We start from the raw sequence: 21902 nt of genomic DNA on the forward strand, positions 1-21902 counted from the left end.
TGGTTGTGGGACCAGTTCATAACCTTTCCTATAGCTGACTGGTAGCAAACTCTCCATTGTGCCTTAAATGGGTTGACAGTTTCCCTCCATTGTTGGGGTATTCGCCTCTGAATCCTCATTGCTCCTGCAGATCCTCATTCTCCTCTTACCTTTAAAAAGGGTTATGTTCTCAAATGGACATTATTCTTCATCTCTTAGAAAATTTTATTATATTGAATATCCGAACCAACTTCATGGATCTGACTAGCCCTAATCCCTTCTGGTCTTCATCACCTTGCAGACAGTCTAAAACCCTTCTGGTCATGTCTAGTTCGGTTAAAATTGTGTTGTTTTTCTGAGGAAAAGCAACGTAGGTAAGAATAAAATTCCTAGGAATTTATTCCATGGAACCAATGAACTACACTTGGGTTCCTGGCATATGGTGTTAGAACCTGCAAAATCATCTTTACCTTGTGACTGTGGTGGGCTCAGCTCAATCTGAGATGCTGCGGCAGTAGCATCCTTAGGAACAGCAGACACAGCACTGATGGTCATCGTGGTCTCGTGGTGAGTGTGCCTAGCTTTATATTTGGGAAATTCTCTTTGTCGATTTTGTTTGAATTTATTAGAACACCGTGGTCCTCCGTCAGGAACAAACTCTGCCCGGCAGAGTCCAGCTCCACAGCACCGACCACTGGGATCAGCACAGATCAACCCTTCCGGCGCAGACAGGTACAGTGCTTTTGGATTTGGCAAAAGAAACTGAGAACAGCTAGAAAAGCTTGACCAGAGGGGTTGTTAATGCAAAGGTAACATCCATATCCTTTTACCTCTGTGTAGGGGAGCTATGGAAAGTGAAGCTGGAAAAGAAGTTTCAAATAGTTACAGGCTTTCCTGGCCCGAGCATAAGCACTTGACGCAGTCTGATGCTGGTGTTGCTTCAGTTATTGGTAGCCGTCATTCCCAGGTACAGGTAACCGTCCAGAGGGTGCGGAGACATGCAAAATAGTCGTTCGTCAAGACACTACAGTGACATTGCCACAGAGTATTCAAAAGCAGAACAATAAAACATATCCCTGTCAGACGTGGGTAGAAAAGTTGCATATAAAAATGCACTAAAGTGTTTCACAGAATGTTTTTGCTCATGTTCGAAATTTTATTATCTCCTTAGTATAGTGGAATGCTCATAATTATAAAAGAAACAGAAAATGCTTGCAATGGGGCTACTACAGACCCTTTCGCAAGGTTTCTTAAAGAAATTTCATGCATATCTAAAACTTAGAAGGAAAAATGTTCTGTATGTTTAGACTTAGAATGAAACCATTATATGTAGTCATACATGAGTTGTGATTAATTCAGTTTAAATCATGAATTGCACGTTTCTCAAAATACAGAAATGTGTGAAGCATTTCTCCAGAAAAACAAATACTTAAATCTGCCTACGAGTCCTCATCTTTTTTTCTCTGACTTCCTGCACAGAATCCTGGCTGTTTCCCAGTAGAGCTGGAAAGGGGCCCTCGAGGATTTGGATTCAGCCTTCGAGGAGGAAAGGAATACAACATGGGCTTATTCATCCTTCGACTTGCTGAAGATGGGCCAGCTGTCAAAGATGGGAGAGTACATGTAAGTTTGTCTTCTCTAATCAATTTGTTGATCAAGTTGGCCTTTTGGCATATTAATTCACCTACAGTGGCAACAAACTTTGTTCTTTCATGAGTGCAGGGTCCCAGCAGGCAGAACAGCATCAGGACAGCTGCCCTTCTTCAGCTGTTACTGTGCAGTGACAGCAAATGCTGTGGCGGTAGGCTTTTAAAAGGAGAAATATATGAACAGCTCTGTCTGTCCTAAATGAACTGTCCATCCATGCTTGAGTTACAATAATGTACATGTCCCAGGGTGTAAGCAGCAAATACTCAGGATGCTTCAGGAGCCCGGACAAGAAATTGCACAGTGGAGCAGAAAGCCAAAAGGAGAATCACTGTCCAAGTTAGTGAATTGTAAGGAATGTTTGTGTGTACATTGTGCTATTGCTGTTCTGTGCAGTGTTTGAAGATACAAGCCTAACTTTTTTCAAAGCTTATTATGTTAATTCTAATGTTTGTGTAAGGAATTCACTTTCAAATATTGTAGTAAAAGCAAAACATATGGGTACAATAGCAAAGAACAATGGTAGATGATACATGAGCATCTGTGACTACTGCCCAGAGCTGAATTTTCAGAGGCTGGAGCGTGAAGCTGAGCCAGGTGCCCGTGAGATGCTGTCCCCATGCAGTCCTGGTGCTTCGCTGCACATACAGCCACGGGCACAAGGCTCTGCCTCCTTTTGTGCTATAGCTTGCAGAATAGGGCTGACACAGATTCTTGCTGGGACTACTGTGGGGCTTAACTGGATGTGAAATTCTAGGTATTGTTAATTTTTATTATCCTAATTCTTTACAGTAATTAGCTTTTTTCCCCTCACGCTTGAGAGACTAAATGAGTGTAGTGTTTAGTATGAATATTTTCTCTTGTATTGCTTCTTCAAGTGGTGTTACACTAAGCTCCAGGGCTTTGCTTTCAGGGCAAGAGCAACCAAAAGGTTCCCAGCTGACTGCACTCTGCTTCGCATAGATGACCTGTGCCAAGGCAGGGGTTGGTGGAGGGACTGCAATAGCAAGAGATTGCTGAAAGCACTCCAGCTCCCACACGTTGACTTTCACTGCAGACCGTGGGTCCTCAGCAGTCTTGTGTAAAGCCCCCTCCCACCACTTAGCACCTCACACCTCACTGTGCAGGGGATGCGTGTATGCAGGGATGTGTTCGCTGCGGTGGTGGATGGTCGTGTCCCCTGGGGAACGTGAGCCCTCCGCAACTCGTGGCTGGTGCTGGTGGCTGTGGAGGAGCAGGGCTGCAAGTGCTGTGCTGTGTGTCCCCAGCAGCTCGGAGCACAGAGGGGCTGCACTCACCCAGCATGGGGTTATTCACAATTTCCATGTCATTCAGTTTCTCCCTCCTCAGCTGGAAAATGGTGTCATTTTCTGGCTGTACTTTAGGACAGTGAAGAAGAATTTCTCACCCAGTTAATGGCAACTGAGCATGACGGGAGGCACGACGTGCGGTGTGGAGCGTCCTGTCCTGTCCGATGAGTAACCAGCCAGTGACCTTCTTTGGCAGAGAGAGTTTATTTGACAAAGCCCGGGCAGTGTCTTTAAACTGCTGATTTTATGCACTAGTGACATCCATTGGCTGATCTGTGTATTGTGAAATAGGTTTCATGACCCTTTTTGTGGGGTGCTATTCCAACCCCTTCCCAGCAGCCTGCAAAGTTAGTGTGAACTGTAATTACCTGCCCAATATCTCTGTAAGTTGCTAATTGGCCTGAGACACCTTAGTACTGATAACTGCATAGTGGTGATCTCTCCTACCTGGAATAAAAAAAATCCTTTCCTTATATAAAACCTGTTCTGCCGTGACAGTATTCAGCTTTGCATTAAGTGTAGAGAAGTTGCTCTGTTACTTACCTGGTTAGTGTGACTTTAAACAGGCACATGGTGCCAGGTTTGATATGGTTTGTCCATAAGCTCCCTCCATATGATAGTCCAGAATGAAAATACATTCAAGCATATGGCTCTATCTGTCTCATCACTTGTAAATAAAGAGAAGATGTGTTTAATCTGGGATCTTTTATTGAGCTGGCTGAGCAGATGACCTGCATGAAGAGCTCTGAACTGCCAGAGCATTGCATTGTGATCAGCAGCCATGGAATGGTGTTGCTATTGCTGAGTGGATTTTAGCATGAGAGGAAAAATAGAAGCATTTACCTTTATTTTTTTCTTTCTGAATTAAAAATTAGTTTATGGTGTCAGAGATTCACAAAGACTAACCCGGTTGCTCTTTTCTCATCAGGTTGGTGACCAAATTGTTGAAATTAATGGAGAACCCACCCAAGGAATCACTCACACACGAGCCATTGAGCTGATTCAGGCTGGAGGGAATAAAGTTTTGCTGCTGCTGAGACCAGGGACTGGCTTGATACCAGATCACAGTACGTCATCTCAAGTGCTGTTTCGTTTTGAGGGGTCATGGCAATGGAGTGCAGTCTGATAAGGAGACTTTGGTGCTTGTTCACTGAAATAGTTAGCAGTTTCCTTTTTGAAAGCTGTGCAGGTGTTCTTATTTATTTTAAAATGTAAGAAATATTTTTGGTAAAATTAACACATGACAAGTACCTAGGAATATTATACAGTGTGAAATTACTGCATATTTGTAATTGTAATAAGTTTCTCAGCTCTGTGCAAGCTAATCAAGTTTTCCTATACAAATGTGATAATTAACACTGATTGCCTTTTAATTTAACTTAAAATTCTCTGTGATGCAGTACTCAGTTCAAAATGCCTACATTATTAAAAATATTATTTGTACAGGTTTACTTCACTGTTTTAGCCTTCTAAATTATGGAATGCTTTTTTTTTTCAAAGCCAAAACTTCAGAAAGCAGGGATTGAGACAGCTTTGCACTCAAAATGGATTCTGTTTGTTTATAAAGGTGTGAATTCTGCATCTACAACAGGAAAGCAAAAGTGAGCTGCACCCCCCCCCCCCCCAAAAAAAAAAAAAAAAAGGACAGAAAAGCAAATGCTTGCAGGACCTCTGAGTTCAGCTACAGAGCACAGAAATTATGATTTTGAGTCTAACTTAGGAAATGTTTTGAAACTACAAATCAAAAAAACTTGTGGCTGTGGCAGTATTTTAAAGCAAAGAACACTTTTTCTCCAAGTACACGTTTTAGTCTTTTAACTCTTGATGCTGACACCAAGATTCTGATGGTAAACTTCTTAAATTGTAGGGTCACATTTTCTGATGAAGAGTTTTTCAATAATAGTGACCAACCGTGAGTCTATCCTTTGTAAATTTTAAAACACACAGTTTGAACTACCAAATAGTTTGTTGTGTTCAATCATTTACAGGCAGCAACTGGCATCCACTCAAGGTGTAAAATCTGCTCAGAACTTTCTCCATTTCTTTCCTCCAGAGAGCTAGAAGATGGCCCGTAACATCTTACTGTTCCAACCTGCACAGCACAGTAAAATTAGTGAATTAGCACATGGCACGGAAACAGCCCATCTGTGAACTGCAAAGTCTGTTCTGTGCCATCTTGCTAGATTCCTGGCTGGCTGGGTTTGTCTCTCACTGAATTACCTTGTCATTAAGGGTGAAAGTTAAATACAGTCTTGCTTGTGTTCTGATGAGCTTCTGTTGAGGTCCTCTTTAAAATTAGCATTTACAAGCTAGAAGAGAGGGAGGCAGTGTGAGGGCACCTCCAGCTCTCTCCTTACTAATAGCTATTTAAGCTTGGTATAATTTCAGCAGTGATAAATGGTGTTTATCCTGCACTATGAGGGCTGTGCAGTAGTTGCCTGGAATCACTCCTGGCCCTCTTGTTCATGGAAATCTCCTGAGTCTGAGGTAGAAACACAGAATCATAGAAGAGTCTGAAGGAACCTCTGGAGACCATCTGGTCCAGCCCTCTGTCCAAAGTGCAGCCTGAGATTAGGTTAAGCAACTTATATTAGATGAGCAACGGTGGAGAGGGGAAGGGTTTTGTTGCCTCTTGTCTTGCTGTTAATCATACATTTCTGATTGAAATCTTGCTTGCTGTACTCTGATTTTGGTATGTAGTTCTGGGCTTTTTCTCTTCCTCCTTCAGGTTTGGCTCCTTCCAGTCTGTGTCCCTACGTGAAACCTGAGCAACATTAAGGGCTTTCAGTGCTTTTCTTGGTTTTTCCTTAAAGACTTGGTAAATCTGCATGTCTTGTGTTTCATCTCTTCCTATTATTAAAGTGCAAAGCTATGAATAACCTCAACTTTTCACTGTTTTCAGTTTCCTTTTAGCATAACAGTTTCAGTTAATTTGGTTTTCTTATATTAAACAATGTAGGTCAGGGACTTTCTATTTTGCAATTTTGCTGTGTAGGCTCTAAAGTTGTGCTGATACAAGATGGTGTCAGTCCCGCAGGGATCATGCCAGCATTCTAAGCACAAGTTTTTTTCCAAAATCACATCCTTATGGTGGTTGTAGGTTGCAGAACAATGCAATATAGAAAACTGACTAAGACTTCAAGAGTATGCCACTACATAGTCTGTTAAACTGAAGATTTCATGTAACATCCTGGAACCTCAGTAGTATGCACGTTTCTAAAATATTTAGTGGGTTTTTGTTGTTTGTTTAAGTCATTTAGTCAAATCTCTCACTGTTCATTTCCAGGTGATTGGGATAGTTATAATCCATCTTCGTCAAATGTAATATATGAAGAACAGTCACCATTATCTTCATCTTCACATTCTGCTTCCCCATCTGAAGTGTGTTATTTACCAGTACCAGGAGAAGCTTTAACGAGAGTTCAGCTGTCTGAGAAACTGGAACAAGCAAAGAACACTGTGCCTGAAAAGATAAGCACTTTAACTGAAAACCAGTTTGAGATGAAGCCTCAGTCTTCTCCCCAGAGAACAAAGAACAGATGGGAATGTCCCTCCAGCCCTGGGTTTGAAATCACAACAGGTAGTTTGGAAGTAGGGACCAGAGGAGACAGATCTGCAAGTCCAGAAAAGTTAGTGGCTGCTGAGGGGCACCTTCACACAGGATTCCATGGCCCCAGAAAAGGGGACCCTGAAAAAACCTACAGCAATCTCTCGCATAAATCTGACAGTTCCAGAAAGAGTGAGAATAAACCCACAGAAACCGGGATGAACAATAGTAACAAAAAAGAGTATTCCAGTGGAAAGCAAGGAATGTCTGCCAGTCCCCAAAAGCATCTCAGTAAGCAAGGAAATGTAGAAAGGGTAGGCAGGTTACAAGAATATCAGAATAGAACAACTGGTGGTGGTAAGATGACTGTTGAGCAATTGAAAGGTGGAAACGGTAAAACAGGCGTCACCAGGAAAGACACGAAGCAGATGACTTCTGGAAAGATGGAAGGGTGGTCTCCAGAACGACAACATGCAGCATTTGATGAGAATCATCTTCCATTCAGTGACTCTAGGAGAAACACATCTGAAGATGAAAAAACAAAGAAGTCAAACTCTGGAGAGCCAAGTTCCAGCAGATTCAAAACTTCCAGTCTTTCCAATATTCCACTGCTTTCCATGGAGAAACAAAGAAGGCTAGAAACACAGGAGATGCTTATGCTGAACAGACAACACAGAGAGAGACACACGGAGCTACCCAATGAAACCAAAGATGATGGAATTTCCAAATCTGAGAATAGTTCTCCAGTCAAGAAAACACCAATAACTCCTGGACCTTGGAGGGTACCAAGCGCATGTAAAGTCACCCAAACAGCAGGTGTGGCTGAAAAACGGGTTTGACACTTTTTTTTAGAACATGTTTTAATCAAGTTTCTAATACTGGTCATCTAAAAGCATTGTTTCTTTTCACGAAGTTGTCATTTTTTTCAGAAACTGGTTAGAGGGTGGAAAGTATTTGATTCATTCTTAAATTATCTAAGCTGCATGAAGGACCTTTTGGATTGCTTAAATGAAACTCTTCCATAAGCTGCTGTCCCCTTGTCCTTTTGAAGGCGGTGTTCTGCTGCTCTCAACGTTGCACTGCTACGGCTTTCTCAGATAGTATTGTGAGTTTCTGAACAAAATTATTTAATGCCTATATTGCCAATGTGATCATGACTCACTTCTTGTTCTTGTGCCAAGTTAGCTACTGTATCCAGTCAATCTAATCCTTCTTGTATGTATTCCAGTCACAGAAAAGGCAAGGTTTTGTTTGAAATGGGTATTTTCTCAGGAGCATGTTGCATGTTTACATAAGGAAATACACATGTTCTTGCTGGTTCAGTAAAAAGATGGGTGAGTTGGTTCTATCAATTCTAGGGCAGCAAATGAGCCCGTTGCTGTTCAATTGATGTTTTTTCTTAAATTTTTATACCTAATACAGAATTGTGTAGATAAAAATTATATTTGACATAATCAATGTTTTGTAATTTTGCTTTTTATGAACACAGCAAAATTGCTTTATTTTCTTGATTCATAAGGATGCTTATAACAACTCTTTGCAAACATGTGTCTGAAAAGAGAAAATTCTAGGTTCTGTTAAATAACATAATTCCTTTGGTTTCACTTGTGGCACTGTGTCATCCTTAGCATTCTTTGTAAACATAAGCAATGAGTGCATATTTATTTTCAGCCTCATTGTAGTGCTGTATACTGAAGTCCCATCTTTACTTAATGCTAGTTAGGAATTGGATTTTTTCCCTGTGTAGAGATAACAATTGACCTCTAGGACAGAACCAACTGCCATAGCAGCTTCTTAAATGAAGTTCTTGCCTGTGTATATTAGAAGTCTCCCATATTTTACTTTGAATGTGTGATCTGTTCTAAGAGTGCTAAATAGGATGATATACAGGGTACATGAGACTTAATATCTATTGTTTGGGCTAGAATACCTGTTTTTAAAAGAGGAGTGTTGCCATCAGAATTTACTGACACATCAGTCCTACAGCTGTAAGAACAGCAGACTGCATAAATTGAAGGGTTTTATTTTAGTCATGGTTCTAGTGATGATTTCCTGACATGTTAGGTTTTTAATGAATGCAAAAAAGTGGTAAAAGGAGCCCACTGGTCCAGATTGCAGAAGGAGAGAGAAGTGTTAAAGGTCAAGCTTTACTTACTCATGTTAAAATTCAAACTAATATGATTTGCTATTTGAAAGTGAAAGAGTGAATATTGCATTCTGGCTTTGAAACATTTAATGTTTTTAAAGCTTAATGAAGCACAGTGAATCAGTTCTGAGTTGAATTCTTTAGAAGTACTGATGACTACTCAAACAGCTTTTTAAACAAAGACTTTGAAAATTAAATAGGCTTTAAAGCAGATCTGAACTGTGCTCTGCTGCTTGACATTGGATGATCCATTGAGATTTGCTGTGTAGCATAATACGTACAAATACTCCGTGTTGTGGAGTATGACTGTGAAAATATTTAATACTTTGAAGTAGCCTATGTAGATATTAACCATGTATTCTTAACAAGAGATTGTTTTATGTTGAGTTTTATGCACTTGCCCTAACCACTGAGTACAGTAACAAATTTCAGATGTTTAATACAAAGATGAATTAGCACCACTGAAATTATTTCCCTGTCATCAGCTACCCCTGTATTTTTTCTATATGTTAATGTGACCTGATTTCATGTCTTACCTGTCTGTGATTTCTCCTTCCATAGAACTTGTATCTGTACTTACTGTATCAGATGACTTAGCAATGTGGCCTTGGAATGCTAAGCAATGTATGGATGTACTGGGTGTAAATGTTTATATATTGTACAGCACCTTTATACATACTTCTGAGGTTCTGACTAGAGAGAGACCTGTAAATCGCTCATTATTTTTTATATAGATATTAAAAAGAAACTCCAGTTCTTGGCCTGTTGGTTCTGCACTGTACAAAACAGATTCTTGGTTGACTGTCAGTGGTGTGATACTTTGAACAGCTAAATCTGACCCAGGTTTTACCCACAAACATAATACTCTTCTGGAAAACAAATGCAATTTATTATTGGCAGTTTCCTTGACTCTGTTCAAATAACAGATGTTGAACAAAGGTATTATAAAAATCACCAAGTCATGTAGAAACAGTTGTTAATGATGAAATATTTGTACTGTAGGTTTATTTGTACATTTTGATATATAAAATTGTCATCTCCTTTTACATCTTACAACTTTTCCTTGTACAGAAAATAGCTGTAAACAATTTACTACCAAAAATTCTTATGCCATCTTACCCCTTATGTGAAAGAATGAAGCTATGAAAAGTTCCTCAGTTTTTGCTTTTTTTCATTACTAATAAATAGAAGATAGCAGTCAGTTAAGGAAAACAAGCTTTACAGATGTCATTAAAACATTTTTTCTGTCTTATGCCCTTTCTAAACATTGATCTACTTTTGGGTGAGGAAGTCTTTGCTGCATCTCTACCACTGAACTGATTCTCACAACAGATTTCTTCCTCAGGCATTCCAGTGTAAGGCGCTGCTGCAGTGCAGAGCTGCAACAGCTGCTCAACACCACTGAGCAAAGCTGGTTGTCAGAAGGGGACACACTGGGATGCCCTCAGGACACAGCCCAGGCAAAGCATAACTGAGGTGTTACAGGGAACAAACAGAGCAAAACATTCCATAGTTGATAAATGCTTTACTGGTAGCAGTGTGTCTTGTGAGGTTGTTCTCATGTAACTAATGCTTTCCAGAAAATGATCATCATTTATTTGCAGAACACCCAACATAAGCCAGCCAGCAGGAGTCTGTTATATTGCTTAACTGTCAACATGGAGGCAGAATTCATCTTATGCAGACCAAATTTCACTGCTTCCTGCAGTAGTTCAGGATAAAGAGGCAAAGCCTCAAGCACACTGAGCTTTTAAGAAACACTCTTCAGCACATTCAGATAAATGCATCTAAGTATTACCAGTCTGAGCAGAGCTCTGAAGAAGGATGCACAAACTGAAAAATTTCAGTGTAGCTCCAGAGCTCTCTGAAAAAGGATGATGCTAACTGAAACAGGAGGGCTGACTTATCACTTGTCACATGCACAGGATTCAGGCTTTACAGAAAGAAGGCACCTGCAGCAATCACCAGTGTCCCTCCAGTAGGAGCTCTCATATGGCTTTCAGTGTTTGATGCCCCATGCAGTTCCATCTATTTTCAGTGCCAGCTTCTAGTAGTTGACCCCATTAATTCTGTTTTGCTGTGTATGCATGCCATGGGATGACTTCACTGATTAGACCAGCTTATTCTGTATGTTGTAGAACAGTAAAGCAGAGGGAGGGCTTTTGATACATACACTGAGAATCCGTTCAAAAAATTGTAATTACAGTTTTCCGTAGTTTGAGAGCACCTCTGCTTTTTGCTCAAGCTATTGGTTATCTTCTCTGGTCTGTCTTCCTGGCAGAGAGGGCTGAGCGCTGATGTTTGGTCAGTTCACGGTTTAATTTTCCATAACTGAAAAGAGATACTAAGAGTTAGTATGGTCTGAATGCTTTTCATCTACAGGTAAGACAGTCTCTTTTGCCCATCATGCATTGAATGCTCTGCTCAGCGAGCTCCAGGTGTGAGCCACAGGAGGACTGTGTCTTCATTCCCAAGGGAAAGAACCCAGGATTCTGACTAACAAACAGCTTTAAGTGGGCACTGAAGACCTGAACAGGGCTGAAATTTAAGTCAGCCCTGTCCTCCCCCCAAAAAACTGGCTCGGGATGGAGAGTCATTCAGCATGGTCTGTTCTCTGACTTACCATGTAGAGGGATCATAATTCAAACCCACAACCTTTCTTGTGCTTGGGTGGGAGGAATTTGGCAATGGTACAAAAGTGACCCCTACAAGACATTTCCTGTTAGTTTGCATGGGAGTTATACTTACTCTGATATTGAATCCTAGAAGATCACTTACAACACCTGAGACAGCAGAGAGTATTACAACACGTGTTATGTTGTAGATTAGTGGATTCATGGTCAGTCCATACAGCCTAAATGGAGTATCTAATTCCTGCAGTAAAAGGAAAAAGTCCATTAGCATTCATCCATACTAGAAGCACTTAATCCTCTGACTTTTAGCTTAGTACTGGTGCTCTGGCAGATGTTGCTAACCATGCACTGCCTCTGTATCCTTTCTTAAATGTATGTACAGAAGTTCCCACTCTATTTCAGGCCTCCCAGCTCAATGTTTTCTAACAAACCAACAGCCATGCTGAATCTGCATAGTCCCCTTTGTAGCAACACTAGCTGCATAACAAGAGCTTGACACAGACTGTAGAATTTGTCTAGACTAGTTTATGTGACTTAGACTATGCTCTTTCATTTCCAAATACCTACTCTGCTACTGTCAACAAGCTTCAACATCGAAGCTGCTGAAGGAGAACAAGATTCAAGCAGTAAGGAGACATGCTACGTTCATACTAGCCTCTCCTCTCACTTAACTATGATTTATGTAAGTCACTACTAACCAAATGTTTGCAGCACTAATTAACCACACTGGTCTTCCATTGCTTGATCTTACACCACAGCTATAGAAGCACAGAAAACCTCCCTTCTTAGTTAGTTCTCACAAACCTACCTAATCAAGAGACAAGAGAAATGGGAAGAGCAAAAACACACAGTCATTGCTTCCATAAAATTTAGCAACTGTGTATTTTTGGGGAGAGTAGCTTACCTTCAGTAGCTTTGTAGATAGTTTCAAAACATTGTTTACTAGAGACAGCTGTTCTTTCTTGTTTGGCTTCTTCTCCATCTTTAGGTATAAGTTTATCTGTGACAGAGACATTACAGATTGGATGTTAATATTCCAGCACTAGCCCCCAACTAATTTCCAAGGGAAATTAGAGCCATTTTTTCCAGTCTACTCTCACTCCTAAAGAAGTGATGCATCCACAGACAGGAACTTAGCAGTGAGAATATCATTCTTTTTCCAGTTGACATGGCTAACGTGTTAACCCAGAGACAAAATAACCTGGAATTTTAGAATTTGAGTCTGTCCAAACATTTAACAGCTTGCCCTTCCCCAGCTGTAGAGTGTTCTGTTACCTTCTGTCCAGCACAAGGGTTGATCTCTAAATTTTAAAATTTTATTCCAGTACTTTTTAAGCTGGTTTGAAATGCAGTAATTATATCCAAGCAAGCCACAAAGCCAAAGGGAGAATAAGCTAAATGGAGATACCTGCTCAGTGAGCAAGATTGAAATATTACTGTATTTCTTGTTGGTTTCAGAGCCCAAAGATGCCAGACGTAGTAAAAAAAGAAGTAGTGCTGCCTCCCAGATCAGGAACTCCCAGTTGTAAGCTGCATTCAGAAATGTTTTGTGACCCTTAAGAACCTGTATTGAAAAAAAAAAAAAAGTGCCAATGTCAATAACAAGTAACATGCCTGTTCTTGGGAGAAGCGCAATAGCATTGCCCTTACTCCTCTTCTGAACAGACATCCATCCGTGCTCTACAGCTACTGACAGTTTTTCCCTTGAAGTGAAATTCATTCATGTAACTAGGTTAAAGGAAAAGGTCTGGTTTCCAACCTGGGTTTAGCCTGGAATTTGATTTTTTTTCTTTCTACTTAGAAAAGGACACTTGTTCTTCCTCTTTCCAATTAACAGGCAATAAGATGTCATTCCTTTCACATGTGCTTGTCCCACTGGCAGCCTCAGACCACCACAGCCAGGCTAAGCTGATTCTGCCTTTCCCAGTATGTACTCACTGGGTCTGATACAGCAGGACTAGGATTGTCATTACTTCCTCCAGAAACCTGTGGCTTCTTACAAAAGCAATCACAGCAGTGAGGCTCAGTATCTACTAATCATCAGTCTTACTGCTACCGCCACTGCATCTTCATGGTACCAAGAACTTGCCTAAACATTATAACTAATCTCTTGCCAAAACCAAAGAAACCAAGAAAAGTTCCAGCATTAACACTGCTTACTATAACAGAAGGTTTAGTGAAGGATTAAAAGTTGTGAGTAATAGTTATTGACCTGCTTTTCAACAACAGTGGTTAAAGAGGATGCTACAATTAGCCCTCTTAAGATGTCCTGTGAACATAGAGAATGAGTATCTATTACCCACTAAACATTACAAAGCTTTTAAAAAATGCAAACCACTCCATGTTACTTTGGAGACAAACAGCTACAGTTCAAGCACTTTGTAGGTTGGCAAAAGAAAATCCTCCAGTAGTTTGGGAGTTTTCCACCTACTTCTTTAAAAACAAAGTTAAAATCTCACCTGGGCACAGCATATAAAAGCAATTGAAAGAGCCAGTAAAAAGATTGACGATACAACAACATCCACAGATCGCTGCGGGCCTCGCCTCTACAGAAACAAAGACACTGAGTCAGGTCTAAGGCTTGGATGCAGAGCTGTGAAGTCAAGGCTCACCACAAACAGCTGTAATTGTTTAACAATTCAAGCAGTGCTGTCTGAAGTGCCAAACAACAGTGAGGTAAAGTACATGTACCTAGAGACTTGGTTACACTCTCTGTAATAATCAAATCTTGGATCAGAACTGACCTTTAGATAGGAACGAAGGGATAACCAGATCTTAATGTTTTCTACCTTCTTGAGTCTAAAGTGAGGAATTTCGTATTTCCTGGCTTTCCGAGCAGATGTAATGTGACTAAAAAGCTTGGCAAACAAAAACCTCTGCAAATTAAAAACAAAAACATACACGCACAAATGTAAATAATTAGTCTAAACCAAAAAAGATTGTTTGGGATTACTTAGTGGTAACTGGCAGAAAAGGTTAGCCTTGTGGCACACTGAGGGAGCCTAACAGGGGACCTCGGTGCAAGACCTCTCGGATAAATAACCGAAGTCATCATGGGATGGCAGAGGTAGAACTGCTGTTGCTATGCACGCTTAGCCACAGAGCTCTCGCTAAAACAGTAACACCAGCCTGCCTACCACACAACATTTACAGCCACTTCGACAAAGCTACTGCCCACAGTCATGAGGGAGCTGAACACAATGCAGCCAACTATCTAATGCTCCATCTTAGAACAGGCCAATTAAGTAGGCTGCTGCTTTTTCCCCAAACAGCTCCATGTTGAAGCATTCACTTCCATGCAAAGTGCCATTTCAAGATGTTAAAACGTTATTTTTCCCTTGGGGGCAGGGTAAGAGGGGGAGCACAGGGGTCAGGAAGGGTACTGACAGGTTTAAGTTTGTGACTGATGAAGAGGAGTCTTACCAAACTCCCCTACCTAAACTTCTCAGACATCTTACCAGCTTTGACACCTGAGCTTGCTAAGACATGCTTGTCTTGCCTGTGTCTCAGGAAGCATGGTTTTGGTAGAACACCTGCCTCAGGGTTCATGAAAGGGAACAGCACATTTAAACCTACCTGTTTGTATGTCCTCTCAGCAACACACATCATGAAGAAAAACATCCAGGTTAAGCAAAGTCTTTCAAGGAAGTTGATCGCAGACAAAACAATGACAGGGGTGCTAGCAGGTGCTCCACAAAAGATGTGCAAAAGCTCCTTCAGAGAAATGGAGCACAGCTGCTCCAGGTTATCTGTGCGGAAGAGTCTGTAGAGGAATGGTAGGAACGCTAATCCAATGGTGATGACGTTTCCCAGCATTTGATACCCCACTCCTTGCTGGTAGGCATTAACCTGGAAAGCAGGAACAAAAATAGGATGATTACCTGGGGTTTTGCATCAAGGAAAAGGCATGCTGTTGTGACAGCATTAATTCTATCAAGCTTTCAGTTCCCCTTCCCTTCAAAGGACATGGCCTAAAATAATTCCACCCATTTCAGTACAAAACCAACAACAATCAATTAGTCAATAAATAAAACCACCACCTTCAGCACACTGCAGAGACACAGCCAACAATAATCAGCTCTGATTAGTCTTCAGCAGGACCTCCTAAATTTTGGTTTATGCAATTTTTAAGTAAGAACATTTGGGACAACTGTATTTGCAGTTGAGGAAGGACCAGTTTTATACCGCACCTCATATTTGCATGTATAGCTATTTTCATGTTTCTTGGTGGTGGTTTTTTAAAGTGTGAGGGAGAGAGGTTGCAATGCCTTACAGCCCTCTTACCCTGCTCATGATAATCCCACTGATCTCCAGCACAGACATGTCCACCTTCTTACAGTCATTCCCTTCCCAGATCAGTGCACTCACTTTTGCAGATGCTGGACTTGTATTCTGCAGCCAAAACAAATGGTTCTATAAAAGAGAAAAGAATGCGAAAGGTGTATAATCTATTTCTGTCCCGCTATTAAATAATGCTTTTTCCTAGAAAGTATTTAGATTGAGAGGGGGATTCCAAATTTGTCTTTGGGTGAAATATTTTGTTTTGGGATTGCAGTGGTCCAGATAATACCAGTGGGGAGGAGGGAGTTGATCACTGGTACTATTTAGATCATTCCAGACTTCCATGTGATTAGCACAGTTGACAGAATGGGCTCATCCAGCATTAGGTTGCTCACATTAGACCAACAGCATTCAGGTGTGTCTCATATTAGTTGGGCAGGGGGGAGGGGGGAAGAGGGGCACCTGAAACAGGGAAAAAAAGAGAGAGGATGTGGAAATCTTTCACAGTATTCTCAGCTACTGGGTACAAATCAACAAACCTGCTGGAAAACGTCTTCCTTCAAATCCCGCCTGGTACCTCTCACAGTCATTTCCTCACTGTCGCTGGTGCAGGACGAGCGACACTCTGGGCCATGAAGCAGATCATCCCAAAGCATGTCTTCTGTCTCAGAGTCATGGCGAGTACTTTCTGAGTCTCTCCGGGTCGCACTACAGCTCCGGGATCCCACACTAATGCAGGACCTCGAGTCCTTTGAAGCAGAGCAAAATTTACACAGCACAGCCCTGCACCATTTGCAGAACCACCTCCTCCTTCCCCCCAGCAATCGGCTAAATCAGCTTCCAGGGGCAGCTGAGAACTCCCAGTCACACCCACCTGGTGCAAACTGTTAAGAACAGTATTACTCAGTGATAGTTTTTGCAACCAGCATTTCTAGGCAGGAAGGCACACAGGTAGCATTAGTTCCCCCCTCTATTCCCAACTTTACAAAATAAAAATTGGCATTCATTCTAATGCAAAAGTTTTCTGGCTTTTGCATAATCTATTTTAAAATTTTATTCACATTTTATATTTATTTATAGATTTTTATATTTATAATTTGATATTAATTTATTTTATTTCTACTTTATTTTCAGGTGGGGGGAGTGGCAGGGCACAAGATAAAGTAATGAAGTGAATGAGTATGTATCACAGAATAGATTTACTCTTTCATTTTAAAATCAAAATTTATTAGCCTAAAAGCTACAATGCAGAGCTGCCTCCCAAACCACAAGAGCAATTGTAGCAATTGAACATGAGCAATTTGAGGCAGCTTGGACCATACTACACTGCCAATAGAGTGATTTTGTTTGTTTGTTTTGTTTTTGTTAAAAAAAAGTAGCCTACTCACAGTTGTGAACAAAGTTTACAAGCTGCAAACAAGCAGGGAGGGAGGCCACACCTTATACCTGAAGACGCAGAAGCACTATCATTTACTAATGGTCTGTTCTGATGGGGAGGATGCCCCTGCACTGGCCAGGCTCAGTAAAGCCGTCTCTTGAATTTATAACCATACCTGACTATATAATGTAGATTCTAGTTCAGATTCCACGACACTATCAGAGTCTCTGGCACCTTTCAGGGCTTGCTTGACCTGCCAAAACAAAGGAAAACCAGCTCATTATCCACAGCAAAAAACTGTGTGGAAAATGGCATAAATTCAACATGAGTACCTGTGAGACAGCCTGGTTCAGAGAAACAAGAGGCCTCTTCTCTTCATAGCTATTGTCACTGGAAGCCCCTTCTACATTCTGGTGTAACAAGATCCGTTGTACCATTGCTTCAGCATCCTCCTCACTTGAAAGCTCATCAGAAACGCCCCCTCTGTTGGTGCAGTCATCCTAGAAATACAGCAGTCAAAATAAGACGAAGGCACCAATAAAGGACCAGCCTGAATTGCATCAAACCAAAGGTTCAAAGCCAGTCCTGCTACTACGCTGGCATACACAGTAATCTCTTATTACCTGCAAAAGCCAGCAGAAGATGATCTCCATAGAATATGCAGAAACAGAATCCAACTTAGCATCACAGAGACATCACAAATTTTAGCTCCTTACCCCCACCCTTGCCTTGCCACAGAGGTAATGAGAGGGAATCTTGGGCAGGGTGGAGTTAGATTTGGGGCAAAGGCAGGAAGAGGCGGCAGCAGCAGCTGTCAGCTGTATCTTACCAGCAACCTCAAGCCCAGGAGAACAGATGTGTCTACAAGCTGGTGGCTAGCAGGCACAAAATCATGAGATGTATCCCGCTACACCTAGCTCTGCTCCTCTCCAAATGCCTAGAAATAGAGAAGTTGGGATGGCATAGTACTATGGTGTCCCACACAGATTCTAATCTAAGTTCAGTTCTTCATGTGGGAGTTCACACCTTACCGACCCAGAGGAGCCTCAAAAGTAACTCCACAAAGCTTTATGTTTTAGAGATTTCAACAGAGGTCACGATGCTTTAGTTCTGTCTTTCTCTCTCCCAAGGAATGTTTCAGTCTTTACTTTCCTGCCTCCCCTCTGAGAGGATATTGTGGGGAACTGTTTGCAAAGTGAATTATTTTACACAACTGCTTTTAAAAATTGCCAATTTATGTATTTTTAATCATTATCAGCACTCTTCCTTAACTGAACATCTTGTGATCAGAAGTCTCTACAACTAAATGAGCGCTTTGGTAGAACAGACATTTTCCAGGATTATCTGTGTTTGACATACTTGACTATTCTAACAGATGAAAAGATGCTGACAGTAAAGTATCAGTAGCATGTCAGCTGGTCAATCCAGAAGTAGAAAGGGTTTTTAAGGTTTCCTATATGCAAGCAAAGGTTAGTAGAAGAAGAGAGTATCTTGTATTAGATCAAACCATACAGTTAAGTATCAACAACCTTTTGGGCACATAGAGAATATACTGAAATTTGCAACTTCAAATGGATCTTTCCTGCCAGTACCTGATGGCTCTTTTCCTCATCGGAAAGTTTATTTTTCTCTTTGAAGTGCAACAGCCTGTATTCGGATCTGGCATGTCTGTGTTTAATGCCATTATTCACAGCATTCACACCATTTTCTGTCTCAGTCCCTTTCTCAGCTACCAGCTTTACTCTTCTAATCCTATGAGAGAAGATACAATTAAATGCTTTTATGTCAGAGAAAAACTCTTTGAGGAAAACATCATGGTCTCTTTCACTTGCCACACAGGTACAACATTAAACACCATAGCTAAGGGAATACATAATTGTCGTCTGCTGACAGGCTCTTTGTGTCCTAATTCTGTTGAAGAGACTTTTATCTGCTTCACTCTCACTGGGTGGTTCTTTGTAACGCTAATAGCATCTTAAAACTTCTAAACCAAGAGGAAAATTTTTTCTTATTATTATTTTGAAAAAAAATAAATAAGAGCAATTCAGAAGACAAAAAGTCCTCATCAAGAGAAAGGACCTGTCAGTTGAAAACTCATCAAGAAACTCACCTGATAAAACGGTAGAAGACAATGAAATATTATCCCAAACAATCTATCCTCCTTTTCCTCGAGTTACTTTTAGAAAAAGTAAGGTGGTAAAGTGGGATGACTATCCAAGCAACTTAAACTAGAAGGCACAATTGCTTCTGGAAATCAGGTAAGACATTAATATAATTTGAGCATACACATTCAAGAAAGGTCGCTTACCTGATAGATAAAAATAAGCTCTGCCACTTTCAGCAACTCATCTAACACTCAGTTTTAGCTATACTGTGAGATATGATATGATCTCCTAATAAGGACATACTAAAAATTCACGAGGAATCAGCCTCCTACAATACCAAGAGTGCTTTTAGTTCAAAAGAAACTAATTGGCAGACTTTGGGGATGTCAGTGACAGTATATATTCTGTCTTCATTTTCCAGATACCAAATTGTTCAGTGTCATTACAAATACAACAAACCCAGTGAAGATCACATACCTCCTTCGGAAAAGCATACTAAATAAATTGTTAAGAATGGATGCAGATTCAGACTGCTCTTCTTTACTGTTTTTGTCAGGAGAAGACCAACTGTTCCCATCGACACCCACAGATTTGCGTAACTTCCTGATTTTTAAAAAAAGGAGAATTAAATTTGCATAGCAACCTGCTTTTAGGTCTTTCTTAAAAGATCTCAATCAGATCTGAACAGCTTTTTAGATGCTATTTTTCTTAAGTCATGCAGACAAAATGCTTATTTCCAAATAAAATAAATTGTATTTGGATTAACAGAATTTATGCATATACCCACAGGACACCAGTACATCACTAGTAAAGGATGCAACAGACAAAATCTGGACAAAATCTTTGCTGTAGAAATCTAATGGAGGCATGACCCTATCCACATTCATCATCTTGTGTTCAAAAATGCTGTATCAGTGTTTAAACTGACTCAGACACCTAACAGCTAAATATTTAGTAGATGGACTGTAACATCTCCCACATGCACAAACAAATTGCCAGCAATCTCTGTCATCATTTCCCTCTTCTCAATACACATCAGCAATTCCCTGCAGTTAATGCCAAAGCAGGATACTGGACTGGTTTGAAAAACCTCGAAGAACCCTTTCTGCGCAGAATGCCGTCCTCTGGCCACAAAGAGAAACTGTATTAAAAAGCTATGTTAGAAAGAGAAGGCCCAACTAGCAACTAAACCAGACCTATCACACCCTGGTAAATTTGCAGCATTTGTCCTGGTTATGAGAAGATTACAAACGAGACAGAAAATACTCATTTTCACATTTATGGTTAAATAACATTTACATAAAAGCAGAACAGAAGATATTTACCCGTTAACTTCTACCATGAGCAATCCATCACATGCTTTGATGACAAGAAACGAACCCGTTACCCCGCTCACCTCCTCCGCCTGCTGAGTCCGTTGTTTCCTGAAGGTTTGTTGATCTGGGTGGACACTATTTGACAGTGAACAGTTCCCATCAGCAACATAAGGCACATTGGTCCCATGACTTCACTCGCATTCACAACAGGCATCATGAAATACAACACAACTGCTATGACTGAAAAGGACAAAATTGTATCAAATGCAAAAATTAAGAGCATGGCCCAGTTCTTCCGTCTTAACTATTTACTTTTACTCTGTTTTATAATTTCTGCAAATACTAGTACCACACATCTTGACATCTACATTAAGTAGGTTTCAGATAGGATCCTTACACTTTAGGTTATGGACTACAAAATGATGTCACATTCCTTGCAGAAAAAGGATTGTGGACAGACTGCTGCCACCCCTTACCTTGCATAATGTAGAGCACCAGGAGCCACATAAAAATACGCTGGGAGGTAACCTGTATCCACCACTGGCTGAATAACGGAAAAAATACAACTCTCACAATTCCCTTCCGAGTTAGCGATGTCCAGGGAATTTCAGGCTTGGCTTTGGCAAATGTAGAGCCTTGGAATGAAAGGAAAAATAAACAAGTCATTAATCGTGAATTTCAAGAATTTCCTTACTTATGACTTCCTCTTTGGCCACGAACAAGCCCTGTCAGAAGGCTGCAGTTCGGAAGGGTGACAGCAGCCCAACTTCAGGCACTCGTGCGGTCTACACAGCTCCAACAGGCGCGTCTAAAAGCAACCTCCCGTCTTATCTCGGCGCCCTGGCTGGTGACCCTTCCCTACCTACCTAAGTCTGCTCTCACCAACCACTTCCCACTACTTTTGCTGAGCCACCCTGAATTCCTCCCGCCTCTGCTTTCAGGTTTCCAACGCTCCTTCTGCGCCAGCGCTAGCAAGCACGGGCACCCTGCCCCGCTGCTACAGTCTGGGGCTTCAGCAGCGCTCCGTGCTGCTGCTGCTGCCAGAAAGCTGAGCGACTCGGGCTCCACAGCCGGAGAACACACACCTGGCCCGGGAGCAGGCTCGCCTCTCGCGCACCGCTCACCTCTGATTAAATCCACGTCGATCAGGTCCGGCTGAATGTGACCCTTCTTCTTAGGCTTGTTTTTGAAGCCCTGCGAAGCCGAAAACAAAGGCCTGTTAGCCGCCAGGGGAGCCGAGCCCGGGCTGCGCCCGGCCGCCGCCGTTACCTTCATCTCGGTCTGCTCGATGGACTTCTCCCATATCTGCTGGTCGTAGGCCCCGATCTGGAAGGAGAGGAGGCTGAGGGCACGGCCGGGCCCGCGCCCGCCCGCGCCGCGCCGCACTCACCTTCTTCTGGTACCAGGAAATGGCATCCCTGTCGCGAGAGGCCATGGGGCGCCGCGGGGCGCAGGCGAGCTCGGGGGCGGCCCGGCCCCGGCCCCGGTACCGGCCCCGGCCGCCGCCCGGGCCGCTGTTACCCTGGAGACCGCCGCAAGCCCGGTGCTCGACTGCCTCCG

General features: G+C 41.6%; 2 protein-coding genes across 9 annotated transcripts in view; one reads left to right on the forward strand and one right to left on the reverse strand.

Annotated features, from left to right (window-relative positions):
- Positions 1–9386, forward strand: part of MAGI3 (membrane associated guanylate kinase, WW and PDZ domain containing 3) — a 75154-nt gene extending 65768 nt beyond the window's left edge. The window contains exons 17-21 of one of the 2 annotated variants that reach the window (XM_052815693.1): positions 609–711; positions 820–952; positions 1459–1602; positions 3865–4003; positions 6223–9386. In XM_052815693.1, the coding sequence (XP_052671653.1) occupies positions 609–711; positions 820–952; positions 1459–1602; positions 3865–4003; positions 6223–7322 (1619 nt within the window). In that variant the 3' untranslated portion in view covers positions 7323–9386. The remainder of the gene's footprint in view (positions 1–608; positions 712–819; positions 953–1458; positions 1603–3864; positions 4004–6222) is intronic. The other variant, XM_052815694.1, reaches the window with a different exon arrangement.
- A 202-nt stretch (positions 9387–9588) lies between these two features.
- PHTF1 (putative homeodomain transcription factor 1) lies at positions 9589–21900 on the reverse strand. Of its 7 annotated transcripts, XM_052815684.1 has the most exons (18): positions 21733–21899; positions 21612–21668; positions 21467–21536; positions 20819–20977; positions 20423–20582; positions 19504–19629; positions 18514–18673; positions 17254–17421; positions 17097–17174; positions 16083–16292; positions 15547–15675; positions 14839–15111; positions 14007–14138; positions 13722–13808; positions 12671–12826; positions 12167–12262; positions 11378–11503; positions 9589–10960 (listed from the first exon to the last, which is right to left on the reverse strand). In XM_052815684.1, the coding sequence occupies exons 1-18, from the start codon at positions 21775–21777 to the stop codon at positions 10940–10942; spliced, it is 2253 nt and encodes a 750-aa protein (XP_052671644.1). In that variant the 5' UTR covers positions 21778–21899; the 3' UTR covers positions 9589–10939. The 7 variants fall into 7 exon arrangements, with proteins under 7 accessions (XP_052671644.1, XP_052671648.1, XP_052671645.1 ...); XM_052815688.1 differs by lacking the exon at positions 19504–19629 and having other exon boundaries at positions 21733–21900; XM_052815685.1 differs by having other exon boundaries at positions 20423–20477; positions 21467–21668; positions 21733–21900.
- Between the last annotated feature and the right edge of the window lie 2 nt (positions 21901–21902).

The sequence above is a fragment of the Harpia harpyja genome, chromosome 19 (assembly GCF_026419915.1).
Source record: "Harpia harpyja isolate bHarHar1 chromosome 19, bHarHar1 primary haplotype, whole genome shotgun sequence".
Taxonomy (NCBI): domain Eukaryota; kingdom Metazoa; phylum Chordata; class Aves; order Accipitriformes; family Accipitridae; genus Harpia; species Harpia harpyja.